At 37.6% G+C, this 23,841-nt stretch overlaps 1 protein-coding gene and 1 long non-coding RNA gene across 8 annotated transcripts in view; one reads left to right on the plus strand and one right to left on the minus strand.

Moving 5' to 3' along the window:
* Positions 1-314: 314 nt before the first annotated feature.
* Positions 315-23,841, plus strand: part of PER2 (period circadian regulator 2) — a 37,132-nt gene continuing 13,605 nt past the window's right edge. For 2 of the 7 annotated variants that reach the window (XM_027884333.1, XM_027884339.1), the window contains exons 1-10: positions 1,546-3,450; positions 9,003-9,492; positions 10,156-10,224; positions 13,230-13,384; positions 13,890-14,011; positions 15,484-15,685; positions 17,204-17,255; positions 18,607-18,749; positions 18,975-19,053; positions 23,495-23,601. In XM_027884333.1, coding sequence (XP_027740134.1) covers positions 9,221-9,492; positions 10,156-10,224; positions 13,230-13,384; positions 13,890-14,011; positions 15,484-15,685; positions 17,204-17,255; positions 18,607-18,749; positions 18,975-19,053; positions 23,495-23,601 — 1,201 coding nt within the window. In that variant the 5' untranslated portion in view covers positions 1,546-3,450; positions 9,003-9,220. Of the gene's footprint in view, positions 372-1,263; positions 1,326-1,545; positions 3,451-9,002; positions 9,493-10,155; positions 10,225-13,229; positions 13,385-13,889; positions 14,012-15,483; positions 15,686-17,203; positions 17,256-18,606; positions 18,750-18,974; positions 19,054-23,494; positions 23,602-23,841 lie in introns of those variants that run through there. The other 5 variants (XM_027884335.1, XM_027884334.1, XM_027884337.1 and 2 more) reach the window with 5 other exon arrangements.
* Positions 1,048-7,149, minus strand: LOC114057702. The gene is made up of 2 exons (XR_003571282.1): positions 6,872-7,149; positions 1,048-1,550 (listed from the first exon to the last, which is right to left on the minus strand). It is a non-coding gene; the product is annotated as an uncharacterized LOC114057702 (long non-coding RNA).

Consider the following 23,841-nt stretch of genomic DNA (forward strand, 5'->3'; position numbering starts at 1 on the left):
CAATGTTCTAACAATAAATTAAGATGGAGATGGAATTTGAGGAAGTTTCTTATGTTTATGAAGAGAACAGAATTCAGTGGGTAGTTACTTTGTGGATTGCTCAAAGAACCACTTTAGAAGTTAGGTTACAATAATAAATATTTTATCAATAAAATCTCTTGCATTTCCTCTCATTTTGTATTCGTAGTCTTTATAACTGTTCTTCATCTTGGAATACATGATTGGACTTGTATTGCATTATTAAATGGACTTGATTTATTTCATAGTAAATTTTTATCTAGCTTATAAAACTATGTTCTCTTTTTTTTTTGTAGGAATATATTAATGACACTTTCAGATTTTGAAAGATCACGATCAGTACATTCATTAAGGTGAGTGTTTTATGCTGTCCCTGAGAAACTGATTTGTAATATCGATACTTTTTAGTGAGTCTGAACTGGGAGGTTTTTTAATGTGCTTTTGTTGTTGCTCCTCTGGACGTTTCCTTCAAGCTGTAATATCAGCAACAGTGTGGGCAGCAGGAGCAGGGCAGGGATTCTGCCCCTGTACTCAGCACTAGTTAGGCCACACCTGGCGTGCTGTGTCCAGTTCTGAGCCCCTCGGTTCAGGAGGGACATTGAGGGGCTGGAGAGTGTCCAAAGAAGGGCAACGAGTCTGGGGAAGGGACAAGAGCACAAGGGCTGTAAGGAGAGGCTGAGGTAGCCTGGAGAAGAGGAGGCTCAGGGGAGACCTTATCCCTGACAGGAGGCTGGAGCAATGTGGGATCGGTCTCTTCTCCAGGCAACCAGCAGTAGGACAAGAGGGAACTGACTTAGGCTGTGCCAGGGGAGGTTGAAGTTGGACATTAGAAAGAAATTCTTTACAGAGAGTGTGATCAGACATTGGAATGGGCTGCCCAGGGAGGTGGTGGGGTCACTGTCCCTGGAGGTATTTAAGATGAGACTGGATGTGGCATCAGTGCCATGGTCTAGTTGACAGGGTGGTGTTGGCTCATGGATTGGACTCGATCTCAGGGGTCTTTTCCAACCTGGTTGATTCTGTGTTCTGTACTGTTTGCAGTGCAGAAGTTTATTAATTAGCTAGTCTGGATAGTACTGTAATATTGCAAAACAGATGAAATTGTAACTGAGATTTTGAGGATTAACACTATGATGTCTCTTTAGTCTAGATAATTGAAAAAAATCAAACCTATTTTTCTGTAGCTAAAAAATGTATTCTGGATTGGTTCTAAAATCTGACAACATTCTCTTTTTAATGCTCCAGGTGGGGCTTCAGTTCTACAGAAAGTGAACTTGGTTCAGCTTGGTTTGCATCCTATAATACAGGTGTGTTCCCTAAAGCAGGTTGTTCATTCCTTTCTAATATTTGAAGTCTTCTCTGCTTAGAATAGATGTATGTTAGTATCAAAGGAAATTCACAAGTTCTGTATTACTTGTAAACTGAACAAATTAGACTTCCTTCTGTGGAGAAGATCTTCTTTGAGATGCCATCCATAGATGAACTCTTACTTCTTTGTGATTTGGACATACTCAGTCACCTGTACGTTTCCTCTGTTAAATAATAGAAAAAAATGATGAGATTTTACTGCCTCTAGTTCTGTTCACACTGTTTAAATACAAGTCATTCAGACCAGGCATTTTGTTTCAGATAAAAGTGCTTTTGGTGTAGATTTGTCTTCCTTTCAGTTAAATTGTAGAAAGGCTTATCATGAGAATTTAAAGTAGTTTACAAGAACTGTTTTTTCTTAATGTCTTCCTAAATGGGCTAAGTAGATGAAGCCAATAGGAAACACAATTAAAATGGTACATGCTGGTACTGTGAATATCCTCTTCAAGCCCAGACTTTGTTAAACCTTTTTTACTTTTTTTAACCTCTGAAAATTTTACAGGGAGTTGGGTTAGAGTAAAGGAGTTAGAAGAGCTGCCTTTAGACAAGGATTTAACTAGTGCCTAAAGACATTTCACGTTTTTAATTTCCAAGCTAAAACCTGTGAAATCTGCAAGTAGTTCTGACTACAGCAATTTCTAACACTTCTTGTGGTCAGAGGTAGAAAGCTCGTAGTTCAAATCCTGTTTCATCAATTTATGATAAAGTCAGAAGCAAAAACATTTAAAGAACCAATGTATACAGGTTTGAATCATAATACGAGTATTTTAGAACTCAAGTCAGCTTTGCAACGTTATGCAGAATGGAATGTTGTGAATAAATTCTTCCTTAAATCTGGCCAACACAAATGTACTTTTAACAGTTAGTAGACATGCAGCATGTTAAATTAAGGCATGTTAACATGGGCTGTCTTCCAAAGTGGTTAGCTTGGGATGTGACACTGTTCCAGATTTTTGTTCCAAACGTTTCTTCTGCATATTCAAATGAAGCACTTAAAATGATGTAACTGTTTGTCACACAAATGTTGATCTTCTGAATTTGGAGGTTTTATTGTACTATTTTTTTGTGCTACATGGCAGTGGCGTGTACCAACAGACTTACTTTGCTGGATTTGATAGAAGACCTTTCAGTTTCTTGGTTTTTCCATCAAAATTCCCAGTGTCTCTCCTAAGAAACTATTTTTATTAGGAAGAATAATAGTGTTGATGGACTTTGTTAGTACAGCCTTCTAACCATAAAAAAACACTTTTTTACTGTGAGGGTAAGTGAGCACGGGAACAAATTGCCCAGAGATACTATGGAATATCCATCCTCAGAGGTATTCAGAAGTCTTCTGGAGGTGGTCCTGGGCAGCCTGCTCTAGGTAACTGCCTGGACAGGATCCCTCCAGGGGTCCCTTTTGACCTCTTGAACTTGATCATTATGCAGATTGAAATTTTGCAGCTGCTTTGTAAAATCTTCAGTGCCTGTACCAAGCCCACAGTGATGTAGATGAGTTTAGATCAGGTGGTAAAATGGTGTTTAACCAAACCTGGAGCTCCTGCTGTGACCACACCAGGCATTTGACTCTTGACCTACTGGAGAGGCTGGCCCTGCTCTGAGTGGCTGTGTCAGCCCATGCAGACTATGTGCATAGTGTGATACCATACTGATTGTGAATCCTAAGGGTTATTTTATCTAGCATAGAAGATTCTGTTGTTTTAAAATGCAATAAGACCTTATTTTAGACCAGAAGTGTTTAAAATGCAAATTTGTGTCTTATTCCTCTGCTGTATGACAGTTTCATGTTTAACCACCATTTATCTGCGTAGGCATGACATAGCTGTGAGCATCTCTCTGGTATCTGTTTGAAGAGGACACTGTTGGGGGGCCCAGGTATTTCTTTTATATTTTATAGTTATAGAGGTGTCCGGACTCTGTAATGGTCAAAGATTTCCAGTAGAAGAGGAGGAGACAAGAATTAAATGCATGTGGCAGACTCTGGACCTAGGCACCTCATGCTTTTGATGCTAGCTGAGAGGGAGCTTGATAAACACTCTTACCAACTTTCCGTATTAAAACCAGGTAAGAAACATGCATAATTGTTGTGATTCATGTTAGTAGAAAGATGCTTCTCCTCCTGCTCCTCTAGAGCTTAAGCAGAAAATATATTGTTTGTTTTATCTTACAACTGGCATTTCAGTCATATATATACTCATTCTGAACAATTTTTTGTGTATGAACCTTATTTGAAGCTAAAACAGTTTTAGCCTAAAACCATACTTATTCTTAAATTCAGGTTTGAGTTTCTGCACTGAGGAAACAACCTGGTTGGGAACATCCTTACTGTGGATGTAAGGGCTCTGATCTGATGCTGACTCCTTCCTGTCCAGGAGCTGCTATAAATTCAGGGTGGCCCTTGGATGGCTCTGGAGCAGGGCTGTGTCTTGATCAGTCCCTTTGTTGGAAAGTGGCAGCTGTGAGCAGTGGTTAATGGGGATGACCTTTATAAAGATAGTACTTTTTTTTAAATAGGAGACTTGTGTTTAGGGTTCCCTTGAACTGAAAGGTGAATCCTTATCAACAAATTGTGAAATGAACACTGTGAAATTCAGGTATCAGCACTTGTGATATATTAGAGTTTGTTGATAATTTTATTGGCATAAGTAGAAATTTGAGTTAAGTGTCATTACCTGTTAAGAAAAAAAAAAACTTGTTTATTATTACTTGAAGTGAGATGAGAAATCTAGTAAAAAAGAAAGTTTTTCTATTTTTGTAGAGTTGAACAAGTCACTTCTTGAGTTATTGTTTGTTTTTCAATATATTCTCGTAATGTTTTGCTACTACCAAGCATTTAATTATTGTCTAATTGCACAGGGAGAATGCATTCATTGTGGATGTTAATTTTCAGTTATCTCTCAAATTGCATGATGTGATTAAACCCTTGCTACTTATTTGTCATACAAATGAGAAAACTTTTACTATTTTGCAAAGCAATAATCCAGAAGACATGCAGAAACCCTTCTTGTTGATAAGATCTTCAGTAAAATTTTATCCTGACCATTAGGAATGTCTCCTATAGGTGCTAGTACAGTTAAGAGTACCTGAATATTCATATGTCTATAGTCCTAAACTGTGGTGTGCCTCTTGCTTCATTGGGAATATTGGTAAGTTCACAGTAGTTGCAAATTTAGACTCAAATCTCAAGATGTTGTCCTCTTAGTTCTTGAATTGGATAATTTTGACTCTGGCCTGTTAGCTTCTCATTTTTTAATTGCCAGTACTAAACAGGATAGGTTTTATGTGAAAAGAAAACTGGAAAAATCTGTTATCTGAATGTAATCAGATCTCTCCTGAAACAAGATTTTTGTGTTTCAATACTATAGTTTCAAAAGAAATTCACCTCCTTGGTATTCTACAGTCCTCCTTGAGGTTTTTTTTCAAAAACAAAAGCTCAGTTACTTCTTCCAGCATTTGTCCATATGTATTTTGGTGTTTTTTTTCTGGGAATGTTAAAGTTCAGGCCTTTTCCTTTGTCTTACAGCAGAATAAAGGAGCTACTGTAGCTAATGAATAACCCGAAGACATTTGCTGCACATCTAACCTGGCATATCAATGCCTACATTTATCCTTAGTGCTCAGTGGAATTACACTGCCTTTTTCATACACTTCTTCAGGACCTTGAAGAGCTCTAGTCTTTGCCAGAGTGACTTTGGAAGGCTTGCTCTATCTATATTACTAGAATGGGGTTTTTTGTAAGCCAGTTGCCTTAAAATCAAATTTAACTGATGCCAATTTAAGATTTAAAAAAAAATTCATTTGCAGCATCAAAAAAGACAACCTCCCTTAAAGGTTTAGAAAGATGGAGCAGCAAATAAAGAAAAAAAAAAAACTGGCTTAATATACTTGTCTCAAGAGCGAACCAAAAAGTTCTTTTTGTTTCCATGTTCAGATGCTCACTGAACTCGGTATGAGATGTAATTACCTTCTTCAAACTGGTAGCGGGAGAGAACCTCAGACTGGCAAAGTATGCAAGGTTTTGCCTTTCCAGTTTTGTTTGGTTAGTGATTGGGAATTTATTCAAGCATATGAGTGGGATGAATATGTGCAATTTATTGTGTCATTTTGGCTGAGATTAGTTTCAAAGTTAATTAATCTCTTTGTGATGTCTGGCTGTCTGTGCTGCTCAAGTGCTTGCACAGTGCTTGCGTGTGCATGCAGATGTTCCACTTAAGGTCTTTCTGTGCCTGAGACTGAAGTCTAGCCAGCTGCATCATTCTTATCTAAATTACAGGCACAGAGCATGGGGTAGGGTTGTTGTCAGTCTGTTCTTTCTTCACAGTTACTCCAACCTCTTCTTAGAAAATCTCTCCAAAGTTATGGCATATATTAACGTTGCTACTTTGGGGGAATCTTGGCTATTTGATTATTCTTATACAAAGCCTTGTTTTAGAAAAACTCCTCTTTCTTCTTTCCCCAGAAGCTCTTGCAAATTTATCATAATATTTTTCTTGTTACTTCCTATTTACTCTTCCTGTATTCCTTACTTTGGTATGTGTCTCTGGCACTGAGGCTTTTGAGATTTTGAAACAGAAGAAATTTTGTGCAATACTGACTTTCAGTGCTGGTAATCTTCCAGTCCTGCTGAGGAACACCATTCCACCTCAAGGAGTTGAGCCACTTCTTTTTGGAAGATACCTTTAAAGAGGTCGAACTTGTATCTTCTCCATTCCTTAGCTGCTCATTTTTGTTTCTGGCATGACATATATATTAGGGAATAATTCTCTCCCACTTAAGGAAATACCGTTGAAGTTTCCTGCAGATACCTGGCAGATGCTATCAGGGAAAGAAGGGAGGAGACGAGACAATAGATGATATTTAGAGGTGGAAAAAATTACTCATCAGTGGTTTAACAGCCGAGAATTTCAAACTGTGTAAGACTCTAGAAGCTACCTATGGCACATTTTTGTTGCCTTTTAAACTTCCAAAGATAATAGAAAAGACTTTCTGGGAAAATAATTTTCCAAAGAAAGGTTGTGTCAAAAAAATATTTGTGGGCAACTCTTGAGTTGGAAATACTACAGCGTATGTAGTACTTTCTGGCTTAGGAATTCAGGAGAAGAGGTTTCTTGTGCCTAAAGACTAAAATACAAAATATTTACATCCAGACTAGGAAAGCTGTGGCTCAATCCTTGTTCTTCCCATAAATAGCACAATTTTACTGATACATGTGTTACTGTGATACTGGGCTAATTGTCTTTGGAGAGTTTAGGGCTATTCTAAGAGTCTGTCTTCTGGTTCATGCTTATAAACCTATCAATTGGGATTTACATAGTTTTCTTTATGGGATTAAGCATAACAGCCCAAAGTTGGTGGGGTTTTTTTAATTTTATTTTGAGAGATTTTTTTTTTCCCCATCTCTAAAAAAACCATCTAACATAGTTTACTAGCAGATAGTGTTGTTCTGGTTATGACAGTATCAACATATGTGTAAAGCACTCCTTACCTTTGCAGTGACAGAAGGTTTGTCTTGTGCTGTCCATGCAGATGTTCCCTGTACCACATTCCAAATTCTCTCTCCTGAGCCCTTTGGTGATTTTGGTCCCTCTCCCACAAAACCAGCTGTGGTTATCCTGGGATGATCAAGCCCAGGCCATGGCACTGCAGATGGTCTAATGGGCACCATGCCCTCTCAGCAGGGAGGCTCACAGGGAGCCTGCATGGCCAGAACGGACTCTAACCTGGCATGGAACTTTCTGCAGATGTCTAGATAAAGGCAGGCAAGTGGAAGTGTGAGCTTACTCTGTCAGAGAGATTAAATTAGACGTGAGCTGTCTGATCTAGTTAATCATTGGCCACTAGAGTATGTGCCGTTGTGACATAATGCTAGTTTCAGCTTAAGAGTAAATACTCTTTTATTGCAAGTTCCAGTTATGTAATTTTTAGGACAGAAGTGGTTAACTTGGTCTGGAAAAGAACTGTTAGAGCTACTGAAGTGTAATTTGCTGCCTGTACAATACTGTTCAATACAACAGCGTGGCAGGATGTCTGTTTTATCTGGATTGGGGTACCTGAAGCGAATACGTGCAGAAATGAAAAGTCAGTTTATTTCACTCTACCCAAAGAATTTTTTTTATTATCACCTACAGTGAAGAACTGCTGAATAAATTTGTAAAGAAAAAAAAAGTATTTCTATTTTTATCCCATTACTGATAGCTTAAATGAATGCCCTTAAACTACACTTCCTACTTCCTCTTTCAAATGAAAGCAGCTACCTTGCTTATTACTTTGGCCAAGCAGGGAGATGAATAGTATTTTCTGGAAAAACTCAAAATAAATATAAAATGTCTGAAAAAAACATCAGTTAGGAGGGTAAGAAAATAGTTTCCACGTGGTTTTGTTTTAAGGGGAGTTGAATCGTAGTGTGTTTTAAATTATTCTTGTGAATGTTTTCTGTTACAGTCTTTCTAAAAATATAAATATTTATTTATTTGTGTTTAAAAGGAAGCTGCTGCACTTGCTATTGACAAAAAGTAGTTAAGAATTTTTTTATTAACTTTGTTATTCCAGTCAGAGATCTATTAGTCAACAAGTGTAATGTTGAATATTTTAAAGAACGAAGAGGAAGGAACAAACATGGTTTACTTGTCTTGAAAACAACACTTTTTTTTCCCTACTGATGAATTATATAGTTCAGAGAATCTTAGTTCATAGGTTTGCAGTGTTGTTGTCTCTGTGGGTTGCTGACATAGATGAGGATGTGAGTCAGATTAAATACGATTATTCATAAAGTTGAACTGCTCTGTAGTACTTCTCTTTTGACAGTACTTCAGTCTTAGTTTGTTCTTGATTTGCCTCCATATAAATGCTGATTTTTGAGCCAGGTGCATTAGAATTTGCTTTAAAAGTAGGGAGTTGTTGTTGTTGTTGTTGTTGTTGTTGTTGCTTTAACCTTTTCTAAACAATTTTTATCAACCCCCCCTCCCCAAGTTAGTGGTAATCAGTAGATCAATCTCAGAGTTATTTCTGTCTTAGAGTTTTTGCTGTTGATAAGTAGGTGGGTTTGTGTGCTTAGTCTCCCTGTTCCTACTGTGTGATCTGTCTACCTGCCTACATGGCTCTTGTATAAAGAAAGAAATGAAGAACTGGTGAAAATGATAGAAAAGATCTTAAAAGAAACAGGCCAAGACTATGTATTTTAAAAAACCCAACATAAAAAACCAAAACAGCCCAAATGACCTCCAAACCAAGTAAGCAATGCTCTGATGTCTGAATGGTCTGGAGGCCAGTGGAATGGTTTCACTGAAAATAATAACAGTTATTGTCCAAATCCAGGCAGTGAAATTGTCAAGTGTTAGGTAGGAAAGTAGAAAACAAATGAATGCAAACTTTTAAGGAGTTATTCATGTTTATTCAACTTTGGGGTTTTTGTCTGGGTTTTTACTAAAATATAAATACCTTTTCTGTGATCAAATGTTGTGAGAATTGTAATTTAACCTAAACTTTTCACCACTCAAATGCTGAATATATTAACTATAAATATCACCTTTACTTTCTACAGTCAGTGCAAATTCCAGTCTGTCAGCAAGGCAAACGAGAAAATAATTTTTTTTTTTCTTCCTTCCCTTCCTCCTCAGATTTGTGCATCTGTACTTCCAGACAGAGTTTGCACAGAGAGAAAACTCTGAATATGGCTTGATTTGCTCTTGATCTTGGCAGTGTTTCTAATGAGTGTCCCACGGACTCTATCAAGGTCAGGGGGTTCTACTCCAGCACTAAGGAGCAGAACCCTGAGCAGCAGCCTGGGATCAGGGAAAGCAGTTCTCTGTCATCCTTTTTAAAAGAACAGTGGAAAATGAGTGATTATCCGGGACTTGCAAATAACCATAGCCAGATGATTGCTGAAGATTCAGAAATTCAGACAAAGCCTGAACACTCTCATGGAGTTCTTCAGGAAGATATTGAAATGAGCAGTGGATCCAGTGGAAATGACTCCAGTGGAAACGACTTCAGTGGAAATGACACAAATGAAAACTATTCAAGTGGGCATGATTCTCATGGCCATGAATCTGATGAAAATGGGAAAGATTCAGCAATGCTCATGGAATCTTCAGACTGTCAGAAAAGGTAATAGCTAACCTTAAAATACATTTCACTTTTATTTTTTTCACTAATGACTTTTTCCATTTGAATATAATTTCTGAATAATAACTAAGGAATAAGATGTATCTTGAGATTGAAGTTGAGCGTTCTAGATTGTACTCTCATGTGGTGTAAATTGTGTAATATATACTTATTCATAAAAAAAAGTTCTCTGGTATTCTGCATGGCCAACTTGATTTGCATCTTTCTTCTCATCATTGTGTGTTTGATTGGCCTTATTTATGTTTTTTCTTGTAAACCAACTTCTATAATTGTGTATCAAAAACTGTCAGTTTGTTCTCATGTATCACGATGCAACTGTGCTATTTTAAACTTTTAAATAATAGCTTACTGTACAGAGCAAAGCTATGGTAAGAACCACCTTCTTAGTAGTCCTGCAAGGACCAGGCAGTCTGACTTGGTGATCCTTATGGATTCCTTCCCACTCAAGTTACTCTGTTTCTTAGACAAATCTTTAACAGCCATAGTTTCCATTTATTGTACCATGCAGAAGCTTTTAAAGTTCGGGTTTGGTTTGTTTTTTTTCTAGGTAGCCAGTAATTAATAGGAAACATAAAACTAAGATGAACTAGAAGTTGTTTGTTAGGTTTACTAATATTAATCTTTTTCAATGGTTCCTTATTCTAGTTCAAGCTCAAATGCATTTAGTCTGATGATTGCAAACTCTGAACACAACCAGTCCAGCAGTGGATGCAGGTAAATTAATGGGCATATATTTTTCAGTAATTTGCATGCCACTTAAATGCTGAAAACTGAATAGAGTTGTTGTTTTGTTTTACCTAAGCCTGGAGGATGACACAAGAAATCCTGTCTTTGATTCTCTTCCTGTCCATAATCAGTAGCATGTCCTATTAACCACTTGATTGCTTTAGAGCTTTTTGTTGCTGTTCCATGCAAGTTGTGTGATAACCTTTCAAGTCGTGTTACTTGGTAGCTTAACTCTTTATGCATCCCTTTGAATATTGCTTCAGCTCTAGTGGGGTTTTTTTTTAGCTTTTTTTTAAGTTTTCTGCTCTTTAGAATTAAGTCTGAACCTGCTAGTGTATTAACATCAGGATTCACCTGTTGAGTTCGATTATGTTCTGATGTCCAGTACCCATATCATCTGCCTCTCCTGTGTTCCATTTGCTGGGATTCAAGCCTCCAGTGTGTAAGGATAAACCAACATAGCTGCAAAAATCCCTCTTTTTGAACTCTGCTTCTAACCTTGGTAGCACTAAAGGCTCAAATCTAGATAGTTCAGAGTGCCCTACTGTACTTGTTGTTTTTTTAAGTCAGCTGATCAGGAGACCAGACAAGGATATCTGACTACAGCATACAAAGATTAAGACCTCTCTCTATACCTACCTACCTGGAAGTGTATCTACCTGATACAGTTTGTAGAAAGGTGGTAAATTAAAATTACTCTTGTGCACCATTTGGTGCTTGAGGAACTTATTTTCTGTGTCTGCCTTGCAGGCACCTGGAGATCTTGTTCCATGCTCTGTTTTCAATTGGAAATTGTGATCTGGAGTTCATACTGTTAAGTATGAAAGGCAGACTGAAACAAAGACATTTCTTAATCTTCTTTTCCCATTAATTCCATTTTCTTCACTGCAAGATTTGGGGGGGCTGCAGGGGTTACTTATTACAGTTTTTCTGATGTCTCTTTATTTTAAATTTCACTAATATTTTTCTGCTCAGAAATAATTAGGAGTCTATCAGGAACAGTGCTAGAGGGTTACAGAGCAGAATATGATCATCTTTTGAAAACGAGAGACTGAAGATATCTAGAGAATGATCTTTGAAGAGAAGGCTAAAGTAGTCTGATGAGCTGCATGCTTCATCTTAGGTTCAGACTACTGGGTTTTGGATTCGATATCAGTGCCAACCAACAACTCTAGTTTAGTATCTGTAGGTATCATTCCAGGTTGCTGTCCACAAAAAACAAAGTGAAAAGCTCCTATTTTTATAGAACTTGCTTATTCTGTCCTCTGCAAGTCACACCTTCCCTGTGGCTGCCTGCTGTGCCTGATGCTACTCATCTCTGGGAAAACATTTATGAGTTGTGTAACTTATTTTCCAGGGAGGCCCATCTTCTGCACACGCTGCTGCTGAGGGCTACTTTGAAAACTTTGGAAAGGTTTCTTTTCTTGCAAAAGAACCTGACCACTCTCATGAAACAGAGAGTAGAAACCAGCTGTATGCTCAGTTATTTCATAATCTTTTCCCTCTCTCTTTTTCCCTACTGCCAGCATAGATGGCTCTTCTGTTAACAAAGCCCTGTTTGATTACATCAGTCCAAACTGTCAAGCCACATTGTAGATGTGATTTTAATATACAGCATGAACATAATGTTTCCCAAGGGAGTGCTGTACTCTTGTGTCTGATCCCTTGCCATTATTTCCCGGTACAAAATGACCACTGAAGAAATGAATGCTGCATTCCTCATGGTACATTGTGATGCAAGCAAGAACAATGTGTATTCTCTAGTACAGGTCAGCTTTATCACTTTCCAGGCATTTTTGGTAAAATACACCCAACACTTGTCAGGTGACTGATTTACCTTTTTCAGACTCTTAAAAATTCTCAGAAAAATGTTCAGAAATCCTCTTGAAAATTACTTGGAAGCTGAAATCACTTTTTTGACCACTTCAGTCAGGGCAGGGCAGTTGCCAAGACTGTTGTTTCCGCAGTGGTGCATAGGGTGACTTCTTAGAGGTGACCAACCGTGACAATCAAGTGGTAAGAGAAAACCTTCCTTTTGATGGAAAAGAATTTATTTTCAGGAATGTTTCAGAACAGCTCTATAATCCTCGTGATCATTGTGAATGGTTAGCTTTTGAAGTCTACTCCAGTGCAAAAGACAAGGTGATTTTTCGTTTTAACTCTTTCCTACCTGTCTGCCACCCATCTTTATCTTCCCCCTCCCTTCCCTCACCTCGTTTTATTTCTTTTTGATTGTGTCAGCACCTCTTAGTAATGGGGAGAAAACAGAGGAACTGTAAAGGAAGGTGACAACTTCCTGACATTGGCACTGATAATCTGTTGTTTGACCTACACTGAGGCAGCACTTCTGAACATGCACCTGAGAAATGCCAATGCAGCTTCTGTCTCCAGCCTCCTGATTCTTTACCTTACATATTTAGTCAAGTTTCCTTATCGTATTTAATGTAATGCCATACTTAACTGGGATAATGTTGTTCAAAGGATTTCTCCATTTGTTTTGTTAATTTGATGCTCTCCCACTGCCATTCCCTTTTCAGGGACCTTTCTTAAGAGAACCTGCTCGAACAGGAGGTGAAGACTTGAGTGGACCTCCTGCTTCTCTCCTTTGAAGTCCATGAACATTTCTGAATTTGATTTTGAAAAGAACTAAGGAAAATACCACTAAAAAGGGAGGAGGGAGACTGGCAAAGGAAAAAAAAAAAAGAAATTCTCTGGTGCTTGGGTATATGTACTGTTGCACATACAGTTGTACATCTGTACATTGTAAAATCACGTTCCAGGTGGTGGTAAATCTTTCATTTTAAATGATTCTAGGTCATGTAAGAATTTTTGTAAGTTCTGGAAGCTGGTACTGAGTACTAGGAAAGTTAATGAGGCCAGTAGTACAAATATATGTATATGACAAGTGTCAGAGTATGTTTGGACTTCCAAGAGGATGTTATGTCATTTCAACCATTAAAGTGATGTTTTATTTTTTTGTTTTAATTTTACAGTAGTGAACAGTCCACTAAAGCCAAAACACAAAAGGAATTGCTGAAAACCTTACAAGAGCTGAAAGCTCACCTTCCTTCCGAGAAGAGAGTTAAAGGCAAATCTAGCATCCTAACAACATTGAAATATGCCCTGAAAAGCATAAAACAAGTTAAAGGTAAACAATGATACTGCCTAGATAATGCCAATCTGGATAAAATGAAAATTTAATAGGAATTTAAATAAACTTATCGTTACACAGGAAATTGCATTGTGTCTGAAAACTTCTCTAAACGGATGTTCTCGTGGTGGTTCCTCTCTGTTGGCTCTGTGATCTTTTGTTCCTTTGGGAGTTAAAGCAGCTCTCTAGATGATTGATATTCTACTGATGTTTTGTTGAGTTAGAAAACTAATTTGAAAACAATTGACAATTTCATACTGTTTGAACTGTCAAATAGACCAAAATATATGATCGTTCATATACGGGTATATTAAGATGCATAAATTTGTTTGGGTTACTGATGAGGAAGCTCTATCAAGGAAAAAAGTGTAATTGGAATAGTACCTCAATTTCCTGACTGCTCATTCTGTGTTTATTCCAAAAAATATTTTGGCCATTTACTGCTTCCAGGCTGAGTGTTTATTGATAATTCTGAATATAAGTTGTTTGTTGTTCTCTGTAGCCAATGAGGAATATTACCAATTGCTGATGATCAATGAATCCCAGCCTGCTGGTCTCAACGTGTCATCTTACACCGTGGAAGAGGTTGAGACTATAACCTCAGAATACATCCTGAAAAATGCGGTGAGTACGGTGACCCAGGTCCACAGTGTGGGTTGAAAATGTTCTCTTCAACTGCAATTCTCAGGCATTCCTTCCTTTTACATGCTAAGAGTTGGTAGCTGGGTCAGCTTGCTGTAGCTGGCGTTTGCATTCCAGGAGATGTTGAGTAGGAACTCTGAGGCTTTGCCTGCAGATGGTGGTGTGACACATCTCAATATCCGAGTGATATAATGTGCTGTGAGACATCATTAGTTTTTGTTTGAAACACCTGTTGGAGAGTAACTTTTTCCAAATTTTAGTCAAGGAACACAGTGAATTACTTCAGCTTGATCTTATAACTAGGGCTTATTTGATGTTTCACCAGTTCTTTGTGTTAGTGTGACTGAAGAGTGATGGAAGTGTTGGAATCACTGTGTATTGTGTCCTTTTCCATGGTGTTTGTCTGGTCTTTGCAACAGGTACAGGCTTGCTATGGGATCTGGTGCTACCCTGTTCAGCTATGATAATCAGTGTAGTTTTAACAATAAAATGTGATAGTCTGAATGATTTTTTTAAAATTATTATTTATTTCCATAATACTAGTATTTTATAGATAAGTTACAGGGTCTTCAAAAAATAATTGTATCTAAACTTATTAGACAACCTTCCACTTTTTTTTTTTTTTAAACTGAAACCTCTACTTGAAAGTAGGAAGTTCTGAAATCTGTACAACAGGGGTGTGATGGGGGGATGTTCTGTAGCTTGGAGTAAGTGGGTTTTGTTGTATTTATAAATAGTAAATCTCCCCACAGAGGAAAATAAATAGGAAGTGCAGAGCACAGCTGAGAAATTAAGGCAAATTCATAAACGTTGTTCGTTTAAACTGAAGCATCTGAGTTTGTGAAACTGGTGTTCTGATGACAGCTCTTGAGTTTGTGTGCAGTGTTGGTGGATGGAGCACTAAAGGTTATGACGCAGGGAGCTCCTCTGTGTCAAGAAGAGAAACAATATGGAACAATACAAGTGGAGTGCGTGGGACGTTTTTTCCACCTGCACACTCATACTTTTCCAAGTGGTTTGGAGCACTTCTTTCGTTTCGCAGTGGATGGACCAGCTCACATAAACAGTCTTTCACAAACAACTGAACTTCGTAAATGTAAACCCTGCCTGTAACAAGCGCAGGGAAAATGTGCATCTATATAGATGGAAGCCCATTAATTCTTAATTTGTAAATTCATTCTGCGTCATAAAATTTTAGACCACGATGTTTAGGTCTTGTAACCTGGTAAATAGGAGTGTATTATTGCACAGTTGGAAAGTGTTCTGTGTGTATATCTCCTTAAAAAGCAGATTAATTTTGTTTCATTACAGATATAGCTCAACAATTTCCTTAGTTTTTATTTTGAATTTATTAATGTTTTTATGTCTTACGTGTGTGTGTGTGTATATATATATAAATACTGGACAGAGGAATATTTCAAACTGTCTAAATAACTTGAGCTTTTTGTTTTTAGGATATGTTTGCTGTAGCTGTTTCATTGATTACTGGGAAAATTTTGTACATCTCTGATCAAGCTGCTTCTATTCTCCGCTGTAAGAAGGGTTATTTTAGAAATGCCAAATTTGTGGAGTTCTTGGCACCTCAGGATGTCAGTGTGTTCTATACTTCTACCACCCCATACAGATTGCCATCGTGGAATATTTGCAACAGAGCTGGTGAGTGGTCTCAACAGCAGATGCTCTTCTAACCTACTTTCAGTCATGCAAATGTAATTCCTTGAACTGATTTTTAATATCCTCCCATCCTTCTCCATCACTTTTTGAGGATGTAACACAGATGCATTATTGGAACATCTCTGAACAATACTAGGTGTATAATACACTTGTATAAATCAGCAAGGCTTGTCTGTTGGTTGAAAGTCTTCCAAATGTCATTGTTTTTTGGTTCTTATGCCCCTTTCATGAAAACAAAGTAAGAATTCATGCTGAAGAGTGGGTTTACTTTCCACTTTTACTAGCAATCAAATGACCACAGTTTTCTTCACACTTTCTCTTCTCCTATGAGGGGGGACAATGCTCTACCTCCTTCTTTTTAAATGGTTATGATTTGAATACTGAACACCTTGATTACTGTGTAGAAAAAGCTATTTCAGCTGTGATCACTGTGCATTCACCAATTCTCTTCTTTCAACCTGGGGGAAAATGATGTTAGGTGAGCTAATGTTGAGATGTCTCAGAGCACTTGATATTTGTTTGTAGGAGGATTGTTTTACTACTATATCTACAGCTGTTAGTAACTGAGAAAATATCTGCCAACTATTTTAACCAAACACTTGCAATTCAAGGTCTGTTCTAAATGTTTGGAAGTCCAATCCATTGCATACTAAGCCTGTGAAGTTAAACCAGGGTGTGAACCATATTTGATCTGAAATGAATATGTACTGAGTAATGCATATATGAAGCAGGTCAAAAGGAACCTTTGTGAGGTCTCTTGTCCGACTTCTGGCTCAAAACAGGGTCAGTGGTAAATGCTGACCATGCAATCCTGATTACAGATACTCAGTTATAAAGGTTTTGGGGGTTTGTTTGATTTTTTTTTTTAAGCCTTTTCTGCAGTTTTATTTAAAAAATGCAGTAAGTGGAACTGAGCACACTGCCTCATGTATCAGCTGCCATGGAATATAATATCCAAAGTTATTGTGCTAGAGGCCTATGAAATGCCAAAGCTTTCCTTGAAAACCAGTCATTGACTGCTCTGGAAAAGGAGGGAAATGAGCTTGAAATGTGAAGAGAAGCCTTCACAAAAAAACCTTTCTTTTGAGAGGGGTGGTAGTAAGTAGATTCAGTGATCTAGCTGTCCTAGTGCCTTTCTAAGAAAATGGTCAGATTTTGGGGTCTCAGATAATCAAACATTATTTTTGGTCAACACTATGAAGTCCTGTAAAAAAAAAAAAAATGATTAGCAGCTCAAACTGGAAAACTGTTTAGGTATGTTTAGGAAAAAGACTTGGTAAGCAAGCAATTGTGATTCACACACCAGCCTCAAAACCTGAGTGGTGGTCGGGCTTAGTTGCTTATGAAATACATTGTTTAGCAAGTAAATATGGATACTTCAGGGAACATAAAGGTTTCTAAAAAAATCAACCATAACCTCTTAAAGAAAAATTAATGTATTAAATATAATAATCTTGAAGTGATTTGTAACCTGTTATGAAATATGTTTAAAATTTCTAGAGTCTTCCACTCAGGATTGCATGGAAGAGAAATCGTTTTTCTGTCGCATCAGGTAAGACGACATTATTGTAAAGCTTAGTGTTGTACTGTGAAACTGTGCATTACCCATTTCACTTTTGTAAGAACCATATGGTATCTGAATTTCACGCTTTTCCATAATGTGATCATAAAGCAAAACATCTGCATGTCCTCCAGTTGATTAACTCTAGAAGCCACAGAGAAAACTGCAAAGCGATTTCAAGAAGTTGCATCTTGGAAGTCAATCAGTGTGAATATTGACCTTTGGGCCATAAAGGAAGCTGTTATAGTATCTCCTCCTGCTATGGAAAGCCTTCACTTCATGTTAATACAACTGTTGTGTCCAGCACCTGCTGCAGAGTCTCTCTCTCTCTAGGAAAATAATGTCTCAAATTTATCTCGAGTGTCCCCTAGAAAGATACTCAAGGATAACTTGATTTGTCTCTTTTACAGTTACTCGATGACACAATTCTTTGGTTCTGCTCTTCTTCCTTCTTTTCCTGCCCCCACTCCTCTTTGGCTGGTTTTATTTAGGAGAAGCTGGCTGCTTATTCCCTGTTGTTTCTTGTGCAATTTGATTTCTTAATGCTTATTGCCTCTCTGGCACCATTTCCAGAAACAAAAATAGCGGATCCTATTACATAATACTTCTGGAGCAAATAAATACTTATTACTGAGCTATGAGTAAACTGTAAACGAATTAGAGGTAATCCACTGCTCCCGAGTGTTGGATTGTAAGGACTGTGGAAGTACTGATGGTGTTATCAGAGATTTTTTTTTTTTTGTCCAACTGATACTGGTTTCAAAAGCTTAACTTTTATAAAGCTGTGCTGTTATAAACTTACTACAGCTGATTTTTTTTGTTCACTGTCTAAGTGGCTGTTATTTTCATTACAGTGTTCTGTATTCTTGTTAAGTAAACAACTTATATATTATATTGAACCTTCACTTTTTAAATTGTAATAAATATTAATTAAAAGATGATCTTTATATTAATTGAGGAGGTAAAAGTGGTCTTCATAAAAATTAGCTAAATTCATCCTTCATAAGGGTATAATGTCACAAATCAAAATTATTGGAGCAACAAATAACTTTATTGTACGAGTTGGGTTTTTCTTTTTCTATCAGATTCCCATTTCATGCAGTTGTGAATCTTTATTTCAGGCAGTGGAGAGAACAACGTATTCTTTATTGCAATTGGTATGCAAAGGATGCCATTGGAATTAGATTCTCTTCTACCAAAAAAAAAAAAGTTAAGATCTTGGGTGCTATTCTAGGAGCTAATATGCAGTTCTTGTGACATGAGGGAATTACAATGGATAAATTAAAATTTTATTTGGCATAAGATTAATCTGTTGAAATAATTAACTCTGTTTAATTATTAGTGCGGGGAAGGAGCGTGAAAATGAGATTTGCTATCACCCCTTTCGGATGACTCCTTACCTTATCAAAGTGCAAGATCCAGAAATAGCAGAAGACCAGCTTTGCTGTGTGTTGCTTGCAGAAAAAGTACATTCTGGTTATGAAGGTAATCCTTTGAATGGACAATGACTACTTTGGTTTCCTAAAAGTAAGAGCTGTTCAGGTTTTATTGCAGTGAAAGATAACTGTTTCTATTCTCCACCTTTGCTGAGAGGCTGTGAGCTAGAAAGCTGCTTTTCTATGTGCTCTTGCACCGAATTTTGGACTTGGAGCTTGATGTGTTGTATGTGCAAAAATGCCACTTGTTAATCTGCTTTTCTTTTTCTCCCAGCACCCAGAATTCCTCCTGACAAAAGAATTTTTACCACTACGCACACACCGACCTGTTTGTTCCAGGATGTAGATGAAAGGTAACTTACAGAAATATTTTTTTAATTTACAGATAAGCAAGCTATCCAGTATCTTCACGGGCGTTAGGGTGTCTGTATGGGGTTAAAAAGTTATGCAGCTGCTGAAGAGTGTTTAACCCGAGAAAAATACATCCCCCTCTTGTCACTAAGCATGAGAATGCATTATCGCTGGTATTTAAGTGGAAAATTATTTGCTTGTTTTTCTGTTTTCCTTCCTTCTGGGACAAATCTGGAGATAAATTCAATGAATGAACCAATGGTCAGAAAAATTTCTGTGCTGATAATGATGACCTGTATAAAATTTTATGTGTGTGTGGGTTTGGGTTTTTTTAACTTTGATCTAACTAATGTGCTGCTGTCACTTTCTGCTGACCCAGGTACAACTAGTAGAGGGTGTTTTTAAAATGAAATATAAGATCTTTAAAAAACAAAAAGTGTACAAAACCTGCTCAAATTGTATTGGCTGAAGATTTCACATTGCTTTGACAATCTTGAAAGATTAGATTAGAGTAAGTATTTACATTCTAAAGTAGAAACAAATATGCCACCTGTGATCTTAAAGTAATACAGAGACCAAGGAACTAAGGTATAAATCAAGATTCCATAGAATCACTTAAGTTGGATAAGTTCATCAAGTCTACCACTACAACACCATCCCTAAACACCACATCTGCACATCTTTTAAATACCTCCAGGGATGGTAACTCCACCACTTCACTGGGCAACCTTGACAACCCTTTCCATGAAGAAATGTTTCCTAATATCCAGTCTAAACCCCCACTTGTGTAACTTGAGACCGTATCCCTTTCAAAGGACATCTAAGTGATGGAACCATGAGGTCTGTGAGAAGAACAGAAGATACTCCTTTAGAGTTTGATTCTTGTGCTATATGTGGGACCTTACTTTGATTTTTTTTCTGCTTAGTGAAAACTAAGTTAGCTGTCATATTAAGATTTGGCTTGTGAGATTCTTTCTGTCTTGTTTTTAAGCATTCTAAGAATGCCAAAATTTTCTTTGTAGGTCAAGATGGGGAGGATGTCTTCAGGCAGAGTACAAGTACAATGGACAATTTTGGGTTTTTGTGGTATCTTTAGGGTGGAAATCTTGTTTCTGAAGACATGCCATTCTCGGCAAAATCTTTAAGTACAGCAGAAGAGAGAGAGGGATTGGGGGAAAGAAAGTTATTGGGATGCTTGACTAAGCTGGAGTCAAGCTGAAAAAAAATACTGTTTGACTTTTGAGATAGTTTATCTGTAGAAAGGTCAGGCACATCAGTATTAGTGCAGTGCATAGGTTTTTTATTAAACAAGAGTTGCAAAAGGTGTTGGAGATAACTGCTACAGAAGAAGGTAGTGGCTAATCAGTGAAGATAAATTTGGAATTTCAGATACAGCTGGTTTTGGCTAACTTTGCAGACATTGTGGCCAAGTATGAGAGTTCCTGTAGGATAGAAAACAATGGAATGCTGACAAAATTTTTTTCCATGGTATGATTTATACAGTCTCTCCAAACAGCTTAAGCTGACAAAAGAACTACTTAGTCCACTGTAGTTCTGTCCTCTTCATGGATTTTTCTCTCTCCCTCATTCCCACACAATCTCCAAGCCAACTGCAACTTTGCAAGGTGGGTTTCTATTTCCAGATGGCTTGATGGCACAGTGCAAAGCTTTCCTTCCTCCGTGGATCCCCAGCTCATGGATTTCCGGTACTCACTGAACAGAAAGGGCAAGATAGCTTTGCCCTTATTCTTGGGCTTGAGTAGAGCAAGTGCAGTAAATCCCTTCCATGTGACTACCATGGAAGCTTCTTTCCTGTCAGTCTGGTGTTGCCGCTTGCTCTCAGATACCACTTTTTAACACTTCCAGTAAGGGTTGATTACATCTTGGTCTGATAGTAGGACTTAATGTCACTTATTTCTGTTCTTCTCTTTTGTGTGTGTTTCATTTTGCTTTTAATTGTTTAGCTCCTAAGAGCATTGGCAGCCAGATAAATGTTTGCCAAGATATGCATATGCAGTTGATTAATCTTAAACTCTCCAGGGTTCAGTGTAATACACAAAGCAACAGATTCTTAGAGAAAGCTGAGTGTAATATTTCAAAATGTGCAACTGAGCACCTGCCATTGACTCAGAATTGTTCATAATATAACACTGAAACTGTTGCCTGACTTGCATTGTTTTCATAGATTGGAAAAATGTGTATTTGTCTGAACAAATCAAATCAGATCCCTGCAAGTGCATCTCTGCACAGAACTTAAGTAAAAATAAATATTTTTTTGAAGTTAAATGGATCATTCCTATCTATATTTGTCTTTGAAATGTATCTTCGTAAGTTAATTTAGAGCAGTTCTGCACGTAGCTTACAATATAAAGAACCTTCTTATTCGTGTTGTTTTGACACTTTAAATTTCATTCTCCGAGATACAAACTAAACTGGCTGCCTCTCCTCGTCAGCCATTCTTGCACCATGTGTGCGTTTGCATTCATAAAATGAGTTTATTAACCTAAACTCTGGATGTGTTATTCATTATGAGGAAGCATAATGATGCTGAGGCATCATTCTCAAATACAGCATTATGTGATCACAGAAGGGCTGGTTGGAAAGGACTGCTGGAGATCTTTTGCTTGAAACAAAGCCATTGCCCAGCTCTAGGTTAGATCATCTGTAATCTTGTCTCAGAAATGCCTGAAAACCTTCAGGGGCAGAGATTGCACAATCTCTGTGGGAAACTGTTCCTGTGGTGCACTGCTCAGTTAAAAAACTTTTCCTAACATCCAGCATAAGCTTTCCAGTCTTCAGTCTGGGACCACTGCCCATTTTATTGTCTGGCAACCACTAAGAAAATTTAACTCCATTTTTGTAACTTCTCTTTCCAGGAGTTGTGGGAAGCTCCTGGATCATTTCTTAGTCTCCTCTTTATCAGAACAAGCGAGCCCAGTTCAGTCTCGCATTCTAGATCCTGACTTTACCAGTGATCTTCGTATCAGTATAAGAACACAGAGGGGGGTTTTGTTTTGTTTTGTTCATAGAAGTGATTGAATTTGCATCTTCATTTATAATTGGGTTAATAAGTAACAGTTGGATAAAATATGATCTCTTTTTCAAACAAGCGTGGTGTTTGCCAGGCTTTCATAAAGCAGGTGGCAAAGAACAGGAATGGTACTGAGCAAAACCTTCTAACTGTGTTACTTGATGAAGTCATTTGGAGTCGACTGGTATTTTAAAGTCCTCTAGTGGCACAACTTTTCTCATGTGATTTGAACTTGGCAGCACTTTTAAATGTCAATGTGTCACAACGATGTGGTTTGGTGAGAGTTTCATGCCAGTTTCAGCTTTGTTGCTTTAGTTCATCTGCAAGCTTCCAAGATCACTTAACTAATTGCTTCAATACTAAGGCATTAGTTGTTCTCCTCATTTTCCCCTGAATATCTCAGCCTCTTTGCCAGAAGGGTATGTTTGATGTTTTGGGGAACTGATGTCATTCCAGTGGGGTGTTGGAAGTGCAGTGTTGAAGGCATATGTTGCATAATGCTTTTGAGTTCTTACATGGCACAAATCCCTTGTCTGTGGTGCACTGTGGCTGAGTTTTCCATTAAAGCTATTCAGATACCTGAATATCTTCCTACCCTGAACCTTTGTCAGAAAACAGGGCTGTGGGAGGAAAGTGTACAGTGTGTGGAGTTTACAAGATGACTTGTTGGTATCTGGCAACTTCAGCATTACTGAGTAGTATTGACTTAATGTTTTCTGTTTGCTTTTTTTTTTTTCCAAAGCTTATTAATCTTCAGGCTAAGGTGCAAGGTGACACTTTTGAACTTTCACTCTTTCTCCTTAATGCAAATGCCTGAAGGGATCAATAAAAATTATTTCATCACATAAATCAGCCATTCACATCACTAGGAGCGGTTGTTGATAATGTGCAGGATTTCGGTAATATTGCTTTTAATCCTCTAGTTAATAAGCTTGTCTCCTTGCAACTCCTTGAAGTTGAACTCTTAACCTGCCTGTGAGAAAGTTGTCTTGAGTCCTACTCAACTGCCCTGTTGCTAGTTCAGCCCTGGTAATCCTGTGATCCCTACCCTTGGCTTGCAGCCAAGGGATTGGGGTACTATTTACCTTCATGAGACTTTTACAAGATTATAGTTTATTAATGCTCTTTTAAAATTAGGGTAAGTATTTATCCTCTAAAGTTAGGCAGCAAAAAACCCACAGAACTGCTGTAGGAGACTCCTTGACTTGGTCTGACCACCACCCCACAAACAAGCAAAATCCCTCTTGTTGAAAGAGTGTTATTAAGTTGGAACTGCTTTTTCACCATATTTAGACTTTAGATTGCTCATTCTCTTCATAGGAAAAATAGCAAAGAAAACTGGAAGTATTTTAAAGATGAAATATACCTTTATTCCACTTGATTTTTATTATTTTTTCTTTTTCTTTCCCCAGAGCAGTACCTCTGCTGGGATACCTACCTCAGGACTTAGTGGGAACACCAGTCTTGGTGCATCTTCACCCAAATGACAGACCCTTAATGCTAGCAATTCACAAAAAAAGTATGTAGTCCCTTATTGGGGCAGAAATATTTTTTTTTCCAAAAAATTAATAAGAATGATGACGAAGGCTTCAAGTAGGAGGGGAAAATGAATTGTGTCTATGATTTTTTTTCTGCAAGTAAATACTGAATCTTTTACTGTGCAACTTGATTCTCAGTGCAAATTCATGAAAATGAGAAATCACTTAGTTTTGTATTCAATATGAAGATATGTATCTGCTGTAAAAAAAGTTGACTGTGA

The sequence above is a fragment of the Empidonax traillii genome, unplaced genomic scaffold (genome assembly GCF_003031625.1).
Source record: "Empidonax traillii isolate 1590-97213 ecotype Southwest subspecies unplaced genomic scaffold, ASM303162v1 scaffold143:size1492093, whole genome shotgun sequence".
NCBI lineage: Eukaryota > Metazoa > Chordata > Aves > Passeriformes > Tyrannidae > Empidonax > Empidonax traillii.